The 12,011-nt window shown below is 41.2% G+C and overlaps 1 protein-coding gene across 5 annotated transcripts in view; it reads left to right on the forward strand.

Moving 5' to 3' along the window:
* The window catches only part of TTC1 (tetratricopeptide repeat domain 1), a 52,052-nt gene that overhangs the window by 19,360 nt on the left and 20,681 nt on the right, over window positions 1-12,011 (forward strand). For all 5 annotated transcript variants that reach the window (XM_090065075.1, XM_090065073.1, XM_090065071.1 and 2 more), the window contains 4 exons: window positions 905-965; window positions 3,776-3,888; window positions 6,138-6,174; window positions 7,923-8,071. In XM_090065075.1, coding sequence (XP_089921201.1) covers window positions 905-965; window positions 3,776-3,888; window positions 6,138-6,174; window positions 7,923-8,071 — 360 coding nt within the window. The remainder of the gene's footprint in view (window positions 1-904; window positions 966-3,775; window positions 3,889-6,137; window positions 6,175-7,922; window positions 8,072-12,011) is intronic.

A 12,011-nucleotide genomic window follows, 5' to 3' on the forward strand; every position in this document is an offset into this window, starting at 1 on the left:
GTGATGTTTTGGTTTTGTGTCCATAAACTGTCTTTGTAAAGAATTCCTCCGCAATCATTTGAAGAGATGGCTTGGTGACACCTTTTTGTTTTTGCAATGTCAAAGGCTAAAGGCATTCTTGCCAACTTGGCTTGTGCCAGCTGTACTGTTAACATATTCACGGTTGAAAACACAATCCTGTTCAGTGTGCAGTTTTCACCATCTAATAGAACATTCTTCCTGCCTTTGGGTTTTGATGGCTTAGTCATCTGTGAGCAATGCTAAAAGTTACAGCAAGGAGAAGATAGGCTTACTGATGGGAACAAATACACTTTTATTTGTGCTGATGACAGTCTTTCAACCAGTGTCATAAATCTTGACATCCATGTTACATTCACTGGAGAAGAAAAAAGAACATTCACTTAAACAGTTTTAGGACAAAAATGTCACACTTGGACCAGTCTTTTTATTCCTGCTGCATTTAGTAACGCGTTGTTTTGTATCCTGTGAGTATTAAACCCAGTTATTGGCATGCTTCACAGCCAAGTGACCAATAGCTTCAGGGACATGTCTCAAACAAGAAAAACATGCAAGATTTCACCTCTTTGCTATGCCTCATTTAGCTCAGATAGATTGAAATTAAATGGTACAGGAAATATAGTAAGATTTTAGAGAGCAAACACATTAATATATGTCAATTATTTTTTAAATGTTCTTTGTGTGAGTTATAGGTCGCAAGTCAAAGCCCTTTGCGTATCTGCCCCAGTATGCATGCTAAATGAAACGGATTAACATCACTTTGGTACCTGTTGAAATGCTCTGGGATATGTTTCACTTCTGGTTTCCATGCATACCAATGCAGAACTGCAGCTGGCCTTGTTCATTTCACATAAATACTGAGAGACATTTTGCAACTCTTTTACAGAAAAGAAGAAAGGAGAGCACGTCCTTAAAGGAGAAAGGAAATGAGCAGTTTAAGAAACAAGGTGGGTTTAAGATCTTGCAACACACTGCACATGAATTCTCAATTAGTGAGTCCTTAGATTAACACTTAAGTGTAAGGGCAGAAACTTTGCTGTACATCTTGCCCACCACTGTTCCCATCACTATCACTAGTTCTCTTGGAGGGGAAGGTGGTGAGGAAGTGGGGCGGGAAGAAGCACCTAAATTAAACAGCAGTATTCTTGAGAGTCCTAGCCCATAATTCAGAAAAGGACATAGCTGCCTAAATTCCCTCTAAAATCAGTAGTAAGGTTCACCCCCACTACGAAACTGTTTAAGTGCCTGAAAAGCCATCATTGCTTGGTTTTCCTTCGCTAACGTTCGCTAGTCACTTAGAGTTCTGCTGCTTTGCTTACCTAGAACTGCCGCTGTCTTAGCCACTGAGCTACTCAGCCCTCATCTCATGGATAAGCTGTTGAAATCCTCAAGTGAGGTGTTCCTCTGCCTTAGTACCCTGTGTGACCAAGTCCTGTAGATGTCCTCTGGATGTACCTGATACATACCAACAGGATTGGTTCGCTACAAAATATTGCTAACAGCCATTTAAATTAAAAATATGGCTGGTGATTCTCGTGTGTCTCCCTTATGCAAGTGTAATGGTTAGAGTACTCAGTAAGGAAGTGGGAGATCTGAGGAAAATTCAGTGCCTTCAACCTGAGAGTGCCCAGGAGAGTGCCCTAACCACCAGGGCTATCGTACAGTCAAGAATACAAGATTCCAGTAGTCAGAGGGAGTACTAGGGAATATGATCCTTTAGCCCACTGGTAACTGGCAGGGGAGTCCTGGGGTTTAGTCACTATTCAGGACTGTGTACATATTTTTACGTTAACTGTCATGGAATAAAATGTACCTCGGGCAGCTGAGAGGGTTTAAGTTAGGAGGGAGGTGGAATTTTGGATTCATTCCTCCTTTTCAAAATTTTCTGTTGCTGGCTTAAGCATCACCCAGCTCAGCCTGCTGGCTCTTGAGAATCCTATTTTTATGCACTTAATTGTCCTGCACTGTGTAACACAGGTTAGTTTTTGGCCCCTGGGCTCCCATGGTCCACTCCTATGGTTAGGTACCTGCAGGTACGGTCCCATGAGGAGAGATTGAGGGATCTGGATCTCTTCAGCCTCTGCAAGGGAAAGCTGAGAAGCGATCTAGTGGCTGTCCAGAAATTTGCTGGGGGGGGAGGGGGCAGGAAGGAATAGGAGATACCAAGGCACCCCTTGGAGTAACTAGAAACAATGATCACAAACTGGTTACTTCCAAGAGAAGTGGTGACTTCCAAGAGAAATGGTGCTGGCTTCTACCCTGGGGGTCTTTAAGAGGAGGCTGGATGAATACCTTGCCAGGGTCGTCTTACCCCAATACTCTTTCCTGCCACGGCAGGGGGTTAGACTTGATGATCTGCTCAGGTCCCTTCCATCCTTACCTACTATGAAACTGACAGAGAGCAGATTTAGATTAGACATTAGGAGGAACTTCTTCACGGTAAGTGTTACCAGAATCTGGAATGGCTTCCAAGGGAGGACGTGCTCTCCCCTAGCTTGAGGGTCTTTAAGAGGAGACTGGACTTGCACCTGGCTGGAGTTGTCTGACCCCAGCATTCTTTCCTGCCCAGGGCATGGGGTCGGACTCGATGATCTATTGAGGTCCCTTCTGACCCTAAAAATCTATGAAATTTGTGTAGCTCCCACTGACGTTTACTTGAGTTGCAGCAGCAGCCAGTGTCTCCAGTCTCCTCCCCCTCACCTTGGTTTTGCTTCCTGCCCCCACACCAGGGGGTGAGGCAGCATGGCACACCTATGGTGCTAAGATAGCTTGCAGCCTGGGGTGCCTGTGTATCTTGGTGCAACAAGGGGAACCAGAGCCATGTCACTGAGGGTGGGGACCTGTGTGGCATGGAGGCATCCACATGGTTTGCTGCCCAGTGGTCCCATAACTTGCACTGGTATAGCCATGTAACTTGCAGCCTTTGCTACTGCAGCTTGCAAGCCATGCAGCCCCCAGTCGCATACAAGTGGGACAGCCTTGACTTAGAGTAATGATCCCACATAAATGGATACTTGCCAACAATTAATGGTTGTTTTCTTTCTAGGCAGCTCACTAGAGAGTTTTCTAATCTGACTGATACTTTGATGTTATGTATAATGAAAATGGCTCACTCCAAGTGGTTATATGAAGAAACCCTGTTGTGCTGCTGCCTTTGGGATATCTGACATCAAAATAGTAACATGTATCATCTTTCATGAGCACCCCTCTTTGATAATGCATGAATGCTTGAATGCATGATCTAGACAAGAATGGTGCTATTTTTTAAAATAGGTTCTAGCATCTCTATCCATGTCAGGAGTCTTTTCTAGGGCTCTGAAAGGAGATGCCAGTGTCCCATCATATTTCAGCCTAATTTTTCACAGATCGGGACTGGAATGATGTATCTAATTTTTCTTATAGTTCTATACTGAGACTGATTCAGCTGAACTTCAAAAAAAAGTACAATTTTGTAAGTGACCAATAAGAATTAAAAATCTGCAGCAGTAGCATTGATCTAGATGTTGAAGTATTGGGACAAATTCTGGGCACTTGGATCCAACTGGTATCATAGGAGGTGTAGATTTAAAATGAAAGAAGTGCTGTCATTGATGTATGCTAATGCAGCATTGTACTTGCTTTTAGCAGTGTGACTCTTGTCTTCAGTCTAAGTTGGTATTACTCCAGAGAGAAATATGTTTCCAAAGAGTTTTAGTTCATTAACCCTAAACGCAAATGAAAATATGATGTGGATTCTTTTTCCCTTCTTTATCTTTAGAATTTGGAGAAGCAGAAGACTCCTACACAAAGGGTCTACGGGTTTGCCCGGCTTGCTACCTAAAAGACAGATCTGTCTTATTTTCTAACAGAGCTGCTGCGCGAATGAAACAGGTGAATGTACTTTCCTGTTATTGTGAAAATTCAGGAGTCAATATAATGAATCCACAATGCTAAATGCATTCCTCTTATAGCTCTGAATAAGGCTGGAGGAATTAAGTTTTTGTTCCCTGTTTCTGTTGCTCACTGATCCTTTGCTGTTAGAGAGATGGTCAGACATTGACTTAAAAAATATAGTACAGCCCCTGGTTTAGAGTAAACTTGTTAGATACCCCAACCTGTTCATGCTTTAACTAAATTCATAACTAGTCATGAGCCTTGTGACCTCTGAATATGGATAGTGCCTTCATATCACCCGATTAAGACTTGAAGAACACTGATCTGCCATATTTCTACACTGGCTACATCAGGCTGCTGCATGATTGTCTTCAAGTAACCCATTTGGCATATTGTCTTATGCTTCAGTACTTTGCGCATGTTCTCTATCTTCTGTGTAGTCCCTGTGGGACAGCTGCCCACATACTATCAAAAAGCATTTATGTGGAAGTAGACAGTGTTGTAGTTGAGGACATAAGAACATGACTATTGACCAATAAATCTGCTTTCTAGATGCAAACTGAGCTGAGTAACTTGTAACCAGTCAATATAATTTTGTTTCTAATCAGTTAAAAAAAGGGGGTGGGGGAATGCGGGGGAGGGAAGATGAAAAACAAGCTTTAACAAATGAATGGTCTACCAGAACTGCTACATAACTTCAGGGGAGAAATGGGCACAAAGTGAGGGGCCAGTCTGTAGAACCTCTTCGTGCCTGATCCTTCTTCTATTTAGGTCAGTGGGATTTCTGCCAACTGACCTCAATGGGAGCTGGAGCTGGACTTGGCAACAAGCATTCATTAATATTTCCTAGAATCACTGGAGTGCTGTGGGCCTAAACTCGTCTGAGGCAGTTGAGTTCCTTGGTAATCAGAGCTAAAGAGAAGTTCAACAATTTTCAGTACTGTTTCTGTACAGGTCAAAGGTATCTTCTTGCTGGAAGGGAAACAAGAATTAAGGAAATAAATGTTTCTACTCCTGCTGTTGCTTTTAAAAGTATTCTGAACCAGAGCTGTGTCTTTATGCTAGTTATGTTCAATATTAGCAAATTCTGGGATATTCCAATACTCTAAGGAATGTTGTGATAGCAGATATTCATTAATAGCAGCATATTCTGTTGTAAACTGCTAACAAGTAGCAGGGTAAGTATTTGTAATCATGTAGAATCATTCAAACTACACTCGGGCTGCAAGACAGCTTGAGAATTTTGTTTTAATCTGCTTTATAATAGAAGCTGCTAGAGCACCTCAGACATGAAAGCTCTGAACAGCTTCATGTATCCTCAGGCTCCAGATGTTAAAAATCCAAATAGGTGGGGAATTAATCCAGTAATTGCCAATGGCAGCAAGGGGACTAAATGAATTGGATGCAGACCATTAGTGCAGTGTCTCTATAGATTAATGGTGTTGGTTAGGCCAATACTTTGCCCTGCAGGTATCATGTATCCTTGTTTTGAGTGGCTTCCATAATAGCTTGTGGTCAGTCAGGTTTTTTGGTTGTTTTTTTTTAAATAAGCCTCCTATACATTTTAGTCTTTTCTTTTCTTTTTTTTCTTTCTTTTTTTGAAAACTGGGGGGGAGGCTAACTTCTGTCTTTAATATTGTTCTCAGCTCTTGTTCTTTGTTGTTCTGGTACATTTGGATGGAAACAAGGTCTGTATTTCTTAAACTTTTATCTGTCCTTGTTCTGTTACAAACTGATAACTGGCAGCCAGAAGATGAGGGTCAGACAGAGTCCGCGTGAGATAAGAGTATTCTAGGATGACTATGGCAGGACCTTCTTGCATTGTTCCTTACAGAGAACTGTACAAGTACTTGAGGCAGCAATCTGCTGCAATGTGAATTGACTCCTGTAGGCAGGGATTGACTTAGGGAATCTGGGGAAGTTTGGACCTAGGTTTCTGCAGCCCTTTGAGTGACCTCATCAGACCAGAATACATGGGTTCAGCTGAACCATAGGCCTTATGCATGCAGCCTACTGCTAGCTATTGAATGCAGACTAGATCAGTGAACTGCCCTCATATATACCCCCAGTCATCCTACGTAGGAGTCTCATCTCTTTCTGACTTAGGGATGTCTGCCTTACTGACCATGTCATTCAAGGTTTTTAACAAATATTCAATTCTTTTGGAATGTCAGACAAATTTATGGGTTCCCAGTCATAAATACATGTGGTTTTAAGCAATTAACAGATTTGTTTTGTTTTTTTAGGACAAGACAGAAGCTGCCCTAAGTGACTGTAGCAAAGGTATGGTTCTCCCCTCTCTCTTCTGGTATGTGCTGCTACTGTGTAATGTCGCTGGTACACAAATTCTGTCAGTCAGACTACATTTCTCAGCATAGCAATCCTTTAAAGAACTCCTGGGGAGTTACAGGGAAGGGGTTGCTATTTTGGATTGATTTTACAAAGTGGCTGTTGGGTTTTCTTGACTAGAAGTAACCTCTAGTTTCATTTTTACATTCCCTGGTACAAATGAGAATGGTGCCTGTGCTCTGTTAGTAACAAAATCTTTGTTGCAGAAGTTACCATTTCCCTTGCATCTACTTGTGTTAGCTCAGTCCAGTTTTTATTTAATCCTTTAGTTTTAACCCTGAGTTGCAAAAAAATACTGTTACTTTGGAATTAAAGCCATTGCTAAGTCCCCTCATCTAAGCTTTTCGTGTTAATACTGAGCCCAGGTTTTCCAGTTCTATACTGCCTTGTTCTTTCTGCAGCTCTTGGTGAAATATATTCAGCTGTGTACTGTTGCTTCCACCCACTCACCCACACACAAATTCCTAGTCTTGGACATTTGTTAAGCTCCCTATGACAGCTGGGACCAAAGTCAAGCCTTACCAATCAAAGAACTATTGCAGTGGCCAAGTGCCAATACTGCTGAAACCAGGAATATTTTTTACCCAAGTTATACGTGTTCTTGACCTTTTCTGAAGGTAGCAAAATGTAACTGGCCTTTATTAGTCTTTCTTTGTCTTTTCTGTCTTTTTGAACATGCTTCTGCTAATTCTGTATTGGCTGAAAGGAAATCGATCTGCTTTCCAGCATTACACGACTTAAACTTTGCCATCATTTGACAGTCTCTAGGGGCTTGGCTCACAAGCTGCAATGCAACACTTAGAGCATAGCAAAGCAATTCACACTGACCTGTATCTTGCTGACTGCAGCATTGTCTTTGTCCTTCCAAAAGAAACAAGCTAGGTTACTTAGCTAGAATATTTCAGGCAGCATTTCTTTCATTAAAAATTATCTTTTTTGTTAAGATTTGGAAAGCATATTGCTTTTCAGTGCCTCTTTCTGTGATGAAAACTGGGTGGAGAAATGTCTTAAGAGCTTGTCTTTAGCAGGTTACTGTTGCACAGAAGCAAACAGCTTAGCATTCAGTCCCAGCTGCACCAGTAAACAGAGCAGAGAAAAAGGAGATGAAAAGCATAAATTGAATCAGTGGCCTCTCTGGTAGTTTCTAGGGCTAGTCTAACCCTTCATTTATAAATGCTGAGCCAGACTTAACCTGTGATTGGTGTAAATTCAGAAGGAGCTCCATTTGCTTTAATGGAGCTACTCTTGTCTTATACCAGTAGATGAAAACATTTGTTATCTGAGAACATGTCTCTCCTGTTAAAACTAATATCCTCTTATTTTGCAGCTAGTATGTATAATAGATGAGCTTCATGGTTCTCTGCAAATTATATCTTCAGTTCCATGTGTAATTGCTACAAATAACCCTACAAATACGTTCCTTTGTGTTTTGTAAATCAGTCCTATGTAGTGTTAAATCCAGCATTGTAGATGTGAGATGCACACTTTAGATTTTATCTTGCAAGTGCAGGTTCCTCAAAAGATGTCCTATGTTTGAGCATAGGACCAATTTAGTCTTAAAGTATGTTTTAAATGCATGTTTTAAACATAACTTCAAGATTTGTGTATTGTTTAGCTAGTGACTTATGAAGGATGTAGAAATGCTTCAATAAAAATGAACCACTTTGTTTTAATTTTTTTAGCACTTGAATTGGATGCTAACTATATCAGAGCTCTCCTGAGAAGAGCAGAACTGTATGAAAAGACAGAAAAACTAGATGAAGCCCTGGTGGATTATAAAACAGTCTTAGAAAAAGATCCTTCAGTACATCAAGCAAGAGAAGCTTGCATGGTAAGCCTCTTCAAAATACCTTGGACTGACTTTAAAATAAGGCCTTCTCATTTCCCAATAAAAATATGCATTGATACTACTTTATTTATACAAGATGCTTCACTTAACTGAGATTGACTCAGCTGTGCGATAAGTGAGGCAAACAGGCTGTTATCTTGGATCAAACTGTGTTTCTGTTCAGTTTATATCCAGTTGCACTCAGAAATTAAACCATTCTAAACTCTACCCTGCCATATGTCTGTATTAATAGTTAAGATGTCAAAGACACAGGCTACTCCTGTATTTTGTCTTTGTGGCTTGGAAAATTGATTGGGACTTCTCCCTTCCTGCCCTCATCTCCTCAGTGGTATTATATATAAATTGCTACAAGCCTTCATTACCATAAAGTAATCTACCACATAGGGGATTTTGTTACCCTTGTATAAAGGGAGTGAAAGTAAACATGGGTGTTCCTAGCTGCAGGTGCTGGGAGTACAATGACCATTCATAATTATGCTTCACCTGTTGTTAAACAGCCTCCCCACCCAATTTGTCACTGTGTACTGCACTTCTTTGTTCTGCTTGACACTGTTTTTATTTTCCCATAGGATTGGCAATTGTTTAGACATGTTCCGATCAAGGGCTGTAACAATAACACTGGAGGTTATTTTGTTAGAAGCAGTGAATATTTATACTTGCTTCCCAAATCCTTCCCCCTAGAACTTCAGTCAGATATGTGTCTAACAAACCTTGGTTCCAAGTCTGGCTGCTAGTTGCACCTTTGTATACACTAAGAAAGCAAGTGTTCTTGGGTAGGGCATGTGCTGCATGTCATGCTCTCATGTCCCTGGCCCCAGAATGGAAATTGCTCTGCATACCACTCTACGCTTTGGCAGGATTAATCTACAGGGGAATCTGGAATGGGAGAAACACAGGCAAACAGTGCCACTGCTTTTAGTAGTTTTTCTTTGATTGGAATTCAGGGCTTTAGAGTCACTTTTCTGAATGGTGGCTATGTAGCCAAGCAGCTAAAACATGGCTGTGGTTTTGTTTTTTCTTAAGGGAGGTGAGCATAAATAACTAGATTTTAAAATAATTAGTTTGTTTGCATCTTGATCATATCCTTTTATGAAGACAGCCCAAAGGAACTTGGGGATCTTGGTGGCTAAATTGGTAGTGCAATTGAATTATCTTCCAGGTCTGCTTCAAAAACGTGAATGGTTTGTTTTTGAAAAGGTATTGGCAGCTTTGAGTTATTTTGCTAGTAGTAGTTTAAGCTTGCTATTTATGGCTAAGAGTATATCCTCTCCTTGCAATGAAATAGCATCTTGTGGTCATAAACAGAAACATGTCCTGATTCAGCTACTTTCTTCATTACTGAGCAAAATGAGGTTTGTGGCTTAGTGCTGTGTTCCAGTGTCCACTTCAATTAATGTCACAAATATTGTGGGATTAAAGGTCCCTTGAAGGAATATGTCATAACTCTTTAAGAGGAAGAAAAATTTTTTTTGAGCTTTTGGACAGTGAGTTTAGCAGAATAAAGGTAAACCTTTAAAACTTCCTGAAATCCAAATCTAACATGTAAATAATCCCTTCTCAATGGGGATTTAAAGTCACTGCCATGGACTGTTGATTCCAGGTTTTAAGCATCTCTTTGTGTGAAATACCAGCAGGAAGTGCTTTTCTGATAGTATTTAGCACATTTAATTCTTAGTGTGAAAAGTGGTGGTGAATTTGACAAGTTAAAAAAGGTCCTTTCACAAGTCTGGAGTGGCAGGAAGACAGAGCTGTGCTATGTGGAATGCTCTTCCTAGAGGCTGCTTCTTTTTTCTAGAAAAAAGAAAAAGCATAGTGAAAATTAATGCCTCTATCTAGGCTGTATGAAGGGACAGTAGTGCATAGGTGCAAACAGTGTTCTTGAAGAAGTAGACTCCAGAGAAAGTAACTCCCAAAAACAGTATAGAGGTTTATGGGGCTTGAGCTTTTTGTCTTTGAGTTCTGGTTGGTAAATGTGGGCTCTGTGTGGTTTGGAGGTCAGTTTATTTCCCTCAGAGGGAATATTTGGCAGTTTTTCCAGAGTCCCTCTTTTCCTTGCCTGAATACTGTTATAGCATGTGGTGTGGATGCCGGTTCACATGACTGATCTCTAGGTGCTAGCATTTAATTTTTGATTGGTATAATCTTGTATTTTTATAAACAGCATGATTTTTTTATAGATTGAAACTACTTTTGATTACTATTGGTAAAGTCACATTTTTCAGTCTAAAATCTTTCTTAGTATTTTAGTTTGATGGGACAGATTTCAAAATTAATACCTAAGGTTAGGCATGTAACAGTACCAGAATGTTCTGCATTTTTTCCTCCACCCCAGAATATTTTTTAAATCTTAAATTTTTAAGATGGGCTGATCCTCTGAAAGCTCTGATCAATCTCAGAGGAGCTGCAAATAAAATCCAGACACCTGGATAAAAGCAGCTGAATGGATATAACATGGAAAGAATATCATGGTGCATAAAGATGTTTCCACAAGCAGATTGGAGAGAATGAGTGTTGCCCTTTCTCCTATATCGTGGATAACATGATGCATGACAGTTTTTTGTGGTATGGTTGGTTGTGTGCAGTTTTAACACATTCTTTGATGATTTTTGCTTTGTACATTCTATGCATTTTTGTTCACTGAAATTAACCAGTGCTACATGTCTGAGTCTGCGTGGGTTTTTTTAATCTGCCTGAGCCCACAGAAGTAAAAAAAACTTTTATATTAGCAGCAGAGAAGTAAACAAATCAACACTTGTTCCATTTTTAATTTGTTGTTTCTTTTCCTTTTAAAAAAATACATTTTATAAATGTGAAGCTTGATCTCGCTTTTCCACAGAAGGATGAACATGAGCCAAGCTTATTTTGAGATTTTAAATAATGACTGGTCTAAATGAACTGCCCAGATCTAAGCCCCCTGGTACTTATGCCAGATTTGGGGGAAAGTTTTGAATCTAGCGCTGGCTTCAAGTGGAAACTTCTTATTATGGAATTCATGTAACATGAGTCTCTTTGATCTAGTGGATCTCATATTAGACTGAGAGTGGGAAGACTTAGTTTCTGCCACATGATCTCAGCCAAAATGCTTCATATTTCTGCATCTCTGTTTTTCCTCCTACCTTGATGGTTTACCTTGCAAGTTCTATAGGCCAGAGCCTGTCGCTTGCTAGATATGTTAGCAAGGCAGTACATTGTAGCTCTGGACACTACATTTAGACTCCAAGTTTGGATGCTTGGACCATGTATATAGGAATAAGTGTAAATTTTAAGAACTGGTGGCTTATAACTGATTAGCAGGGATCCTGGTTTTCCGTTTCCCACGGAAAAACAGAGAAAACCACGGATTTCCCATTTTTATCAGAGAAAACATGGATTTTCCCTTTTAGAAGAGAAACCCATGGATTTCCCCCTTTTGCAAAGAGCTCTGCAGTCTGGCAGAGTTCCAGCATCTGGGAGCTGTTTGCAAAAGGGTCAGGGAAACCCTCAACCCTGCCGGGAGGGGAAGGGCAGGACCCGACACACACTCTTACTGGAAGCTGCTTCAGGTTCACTCTTCTTGCTGGAGGTAAGTGGGGCTTGGGGGTTATGGGACAGGGCTGTGGGGGAAGCTGACTAGGGGCTGAGGGAGCAGGGAGGTTTGCAGCCAGCCAGGCACTCTGGCCAGCCTCCCCAATCCTGGCCGGAGTGCTCAGCTGACTGAAAACGCTCACCATTCCTGGTCAGTGGCAAATCTCCCTGCTCCCTCAGCCCCGAGCCAGCTTCAGCGCTCCCCCTCCGGGAGGGTGGATTTGCAGTTGGCTGGGAGCAGCGGGGTTTTCCAGCCAGCCAAGCACTCTGGCTGGGAGCAGGCAGGCTGCAAACCCCCTCCCGGCTGGAGCGCCTGGCCAGCTGCAAACTCTGGGTCACAAAAGCTGTGCTCCCCACC

The sequence above is a fragment of the Crocodylus siamensis genome, chromosome 10 (genome assembly GCF_052110815.1).
Source record: "Crocodylus siamensis isolate JL-2025a chromosome 10, ASM5211081v1, whole genome shotgun sequence".
NCBI lineage: Eukaryota > Metazoa > Chordata > Crocodylia > Crocodylidae > Crocodylus > Crocodylus siamensis.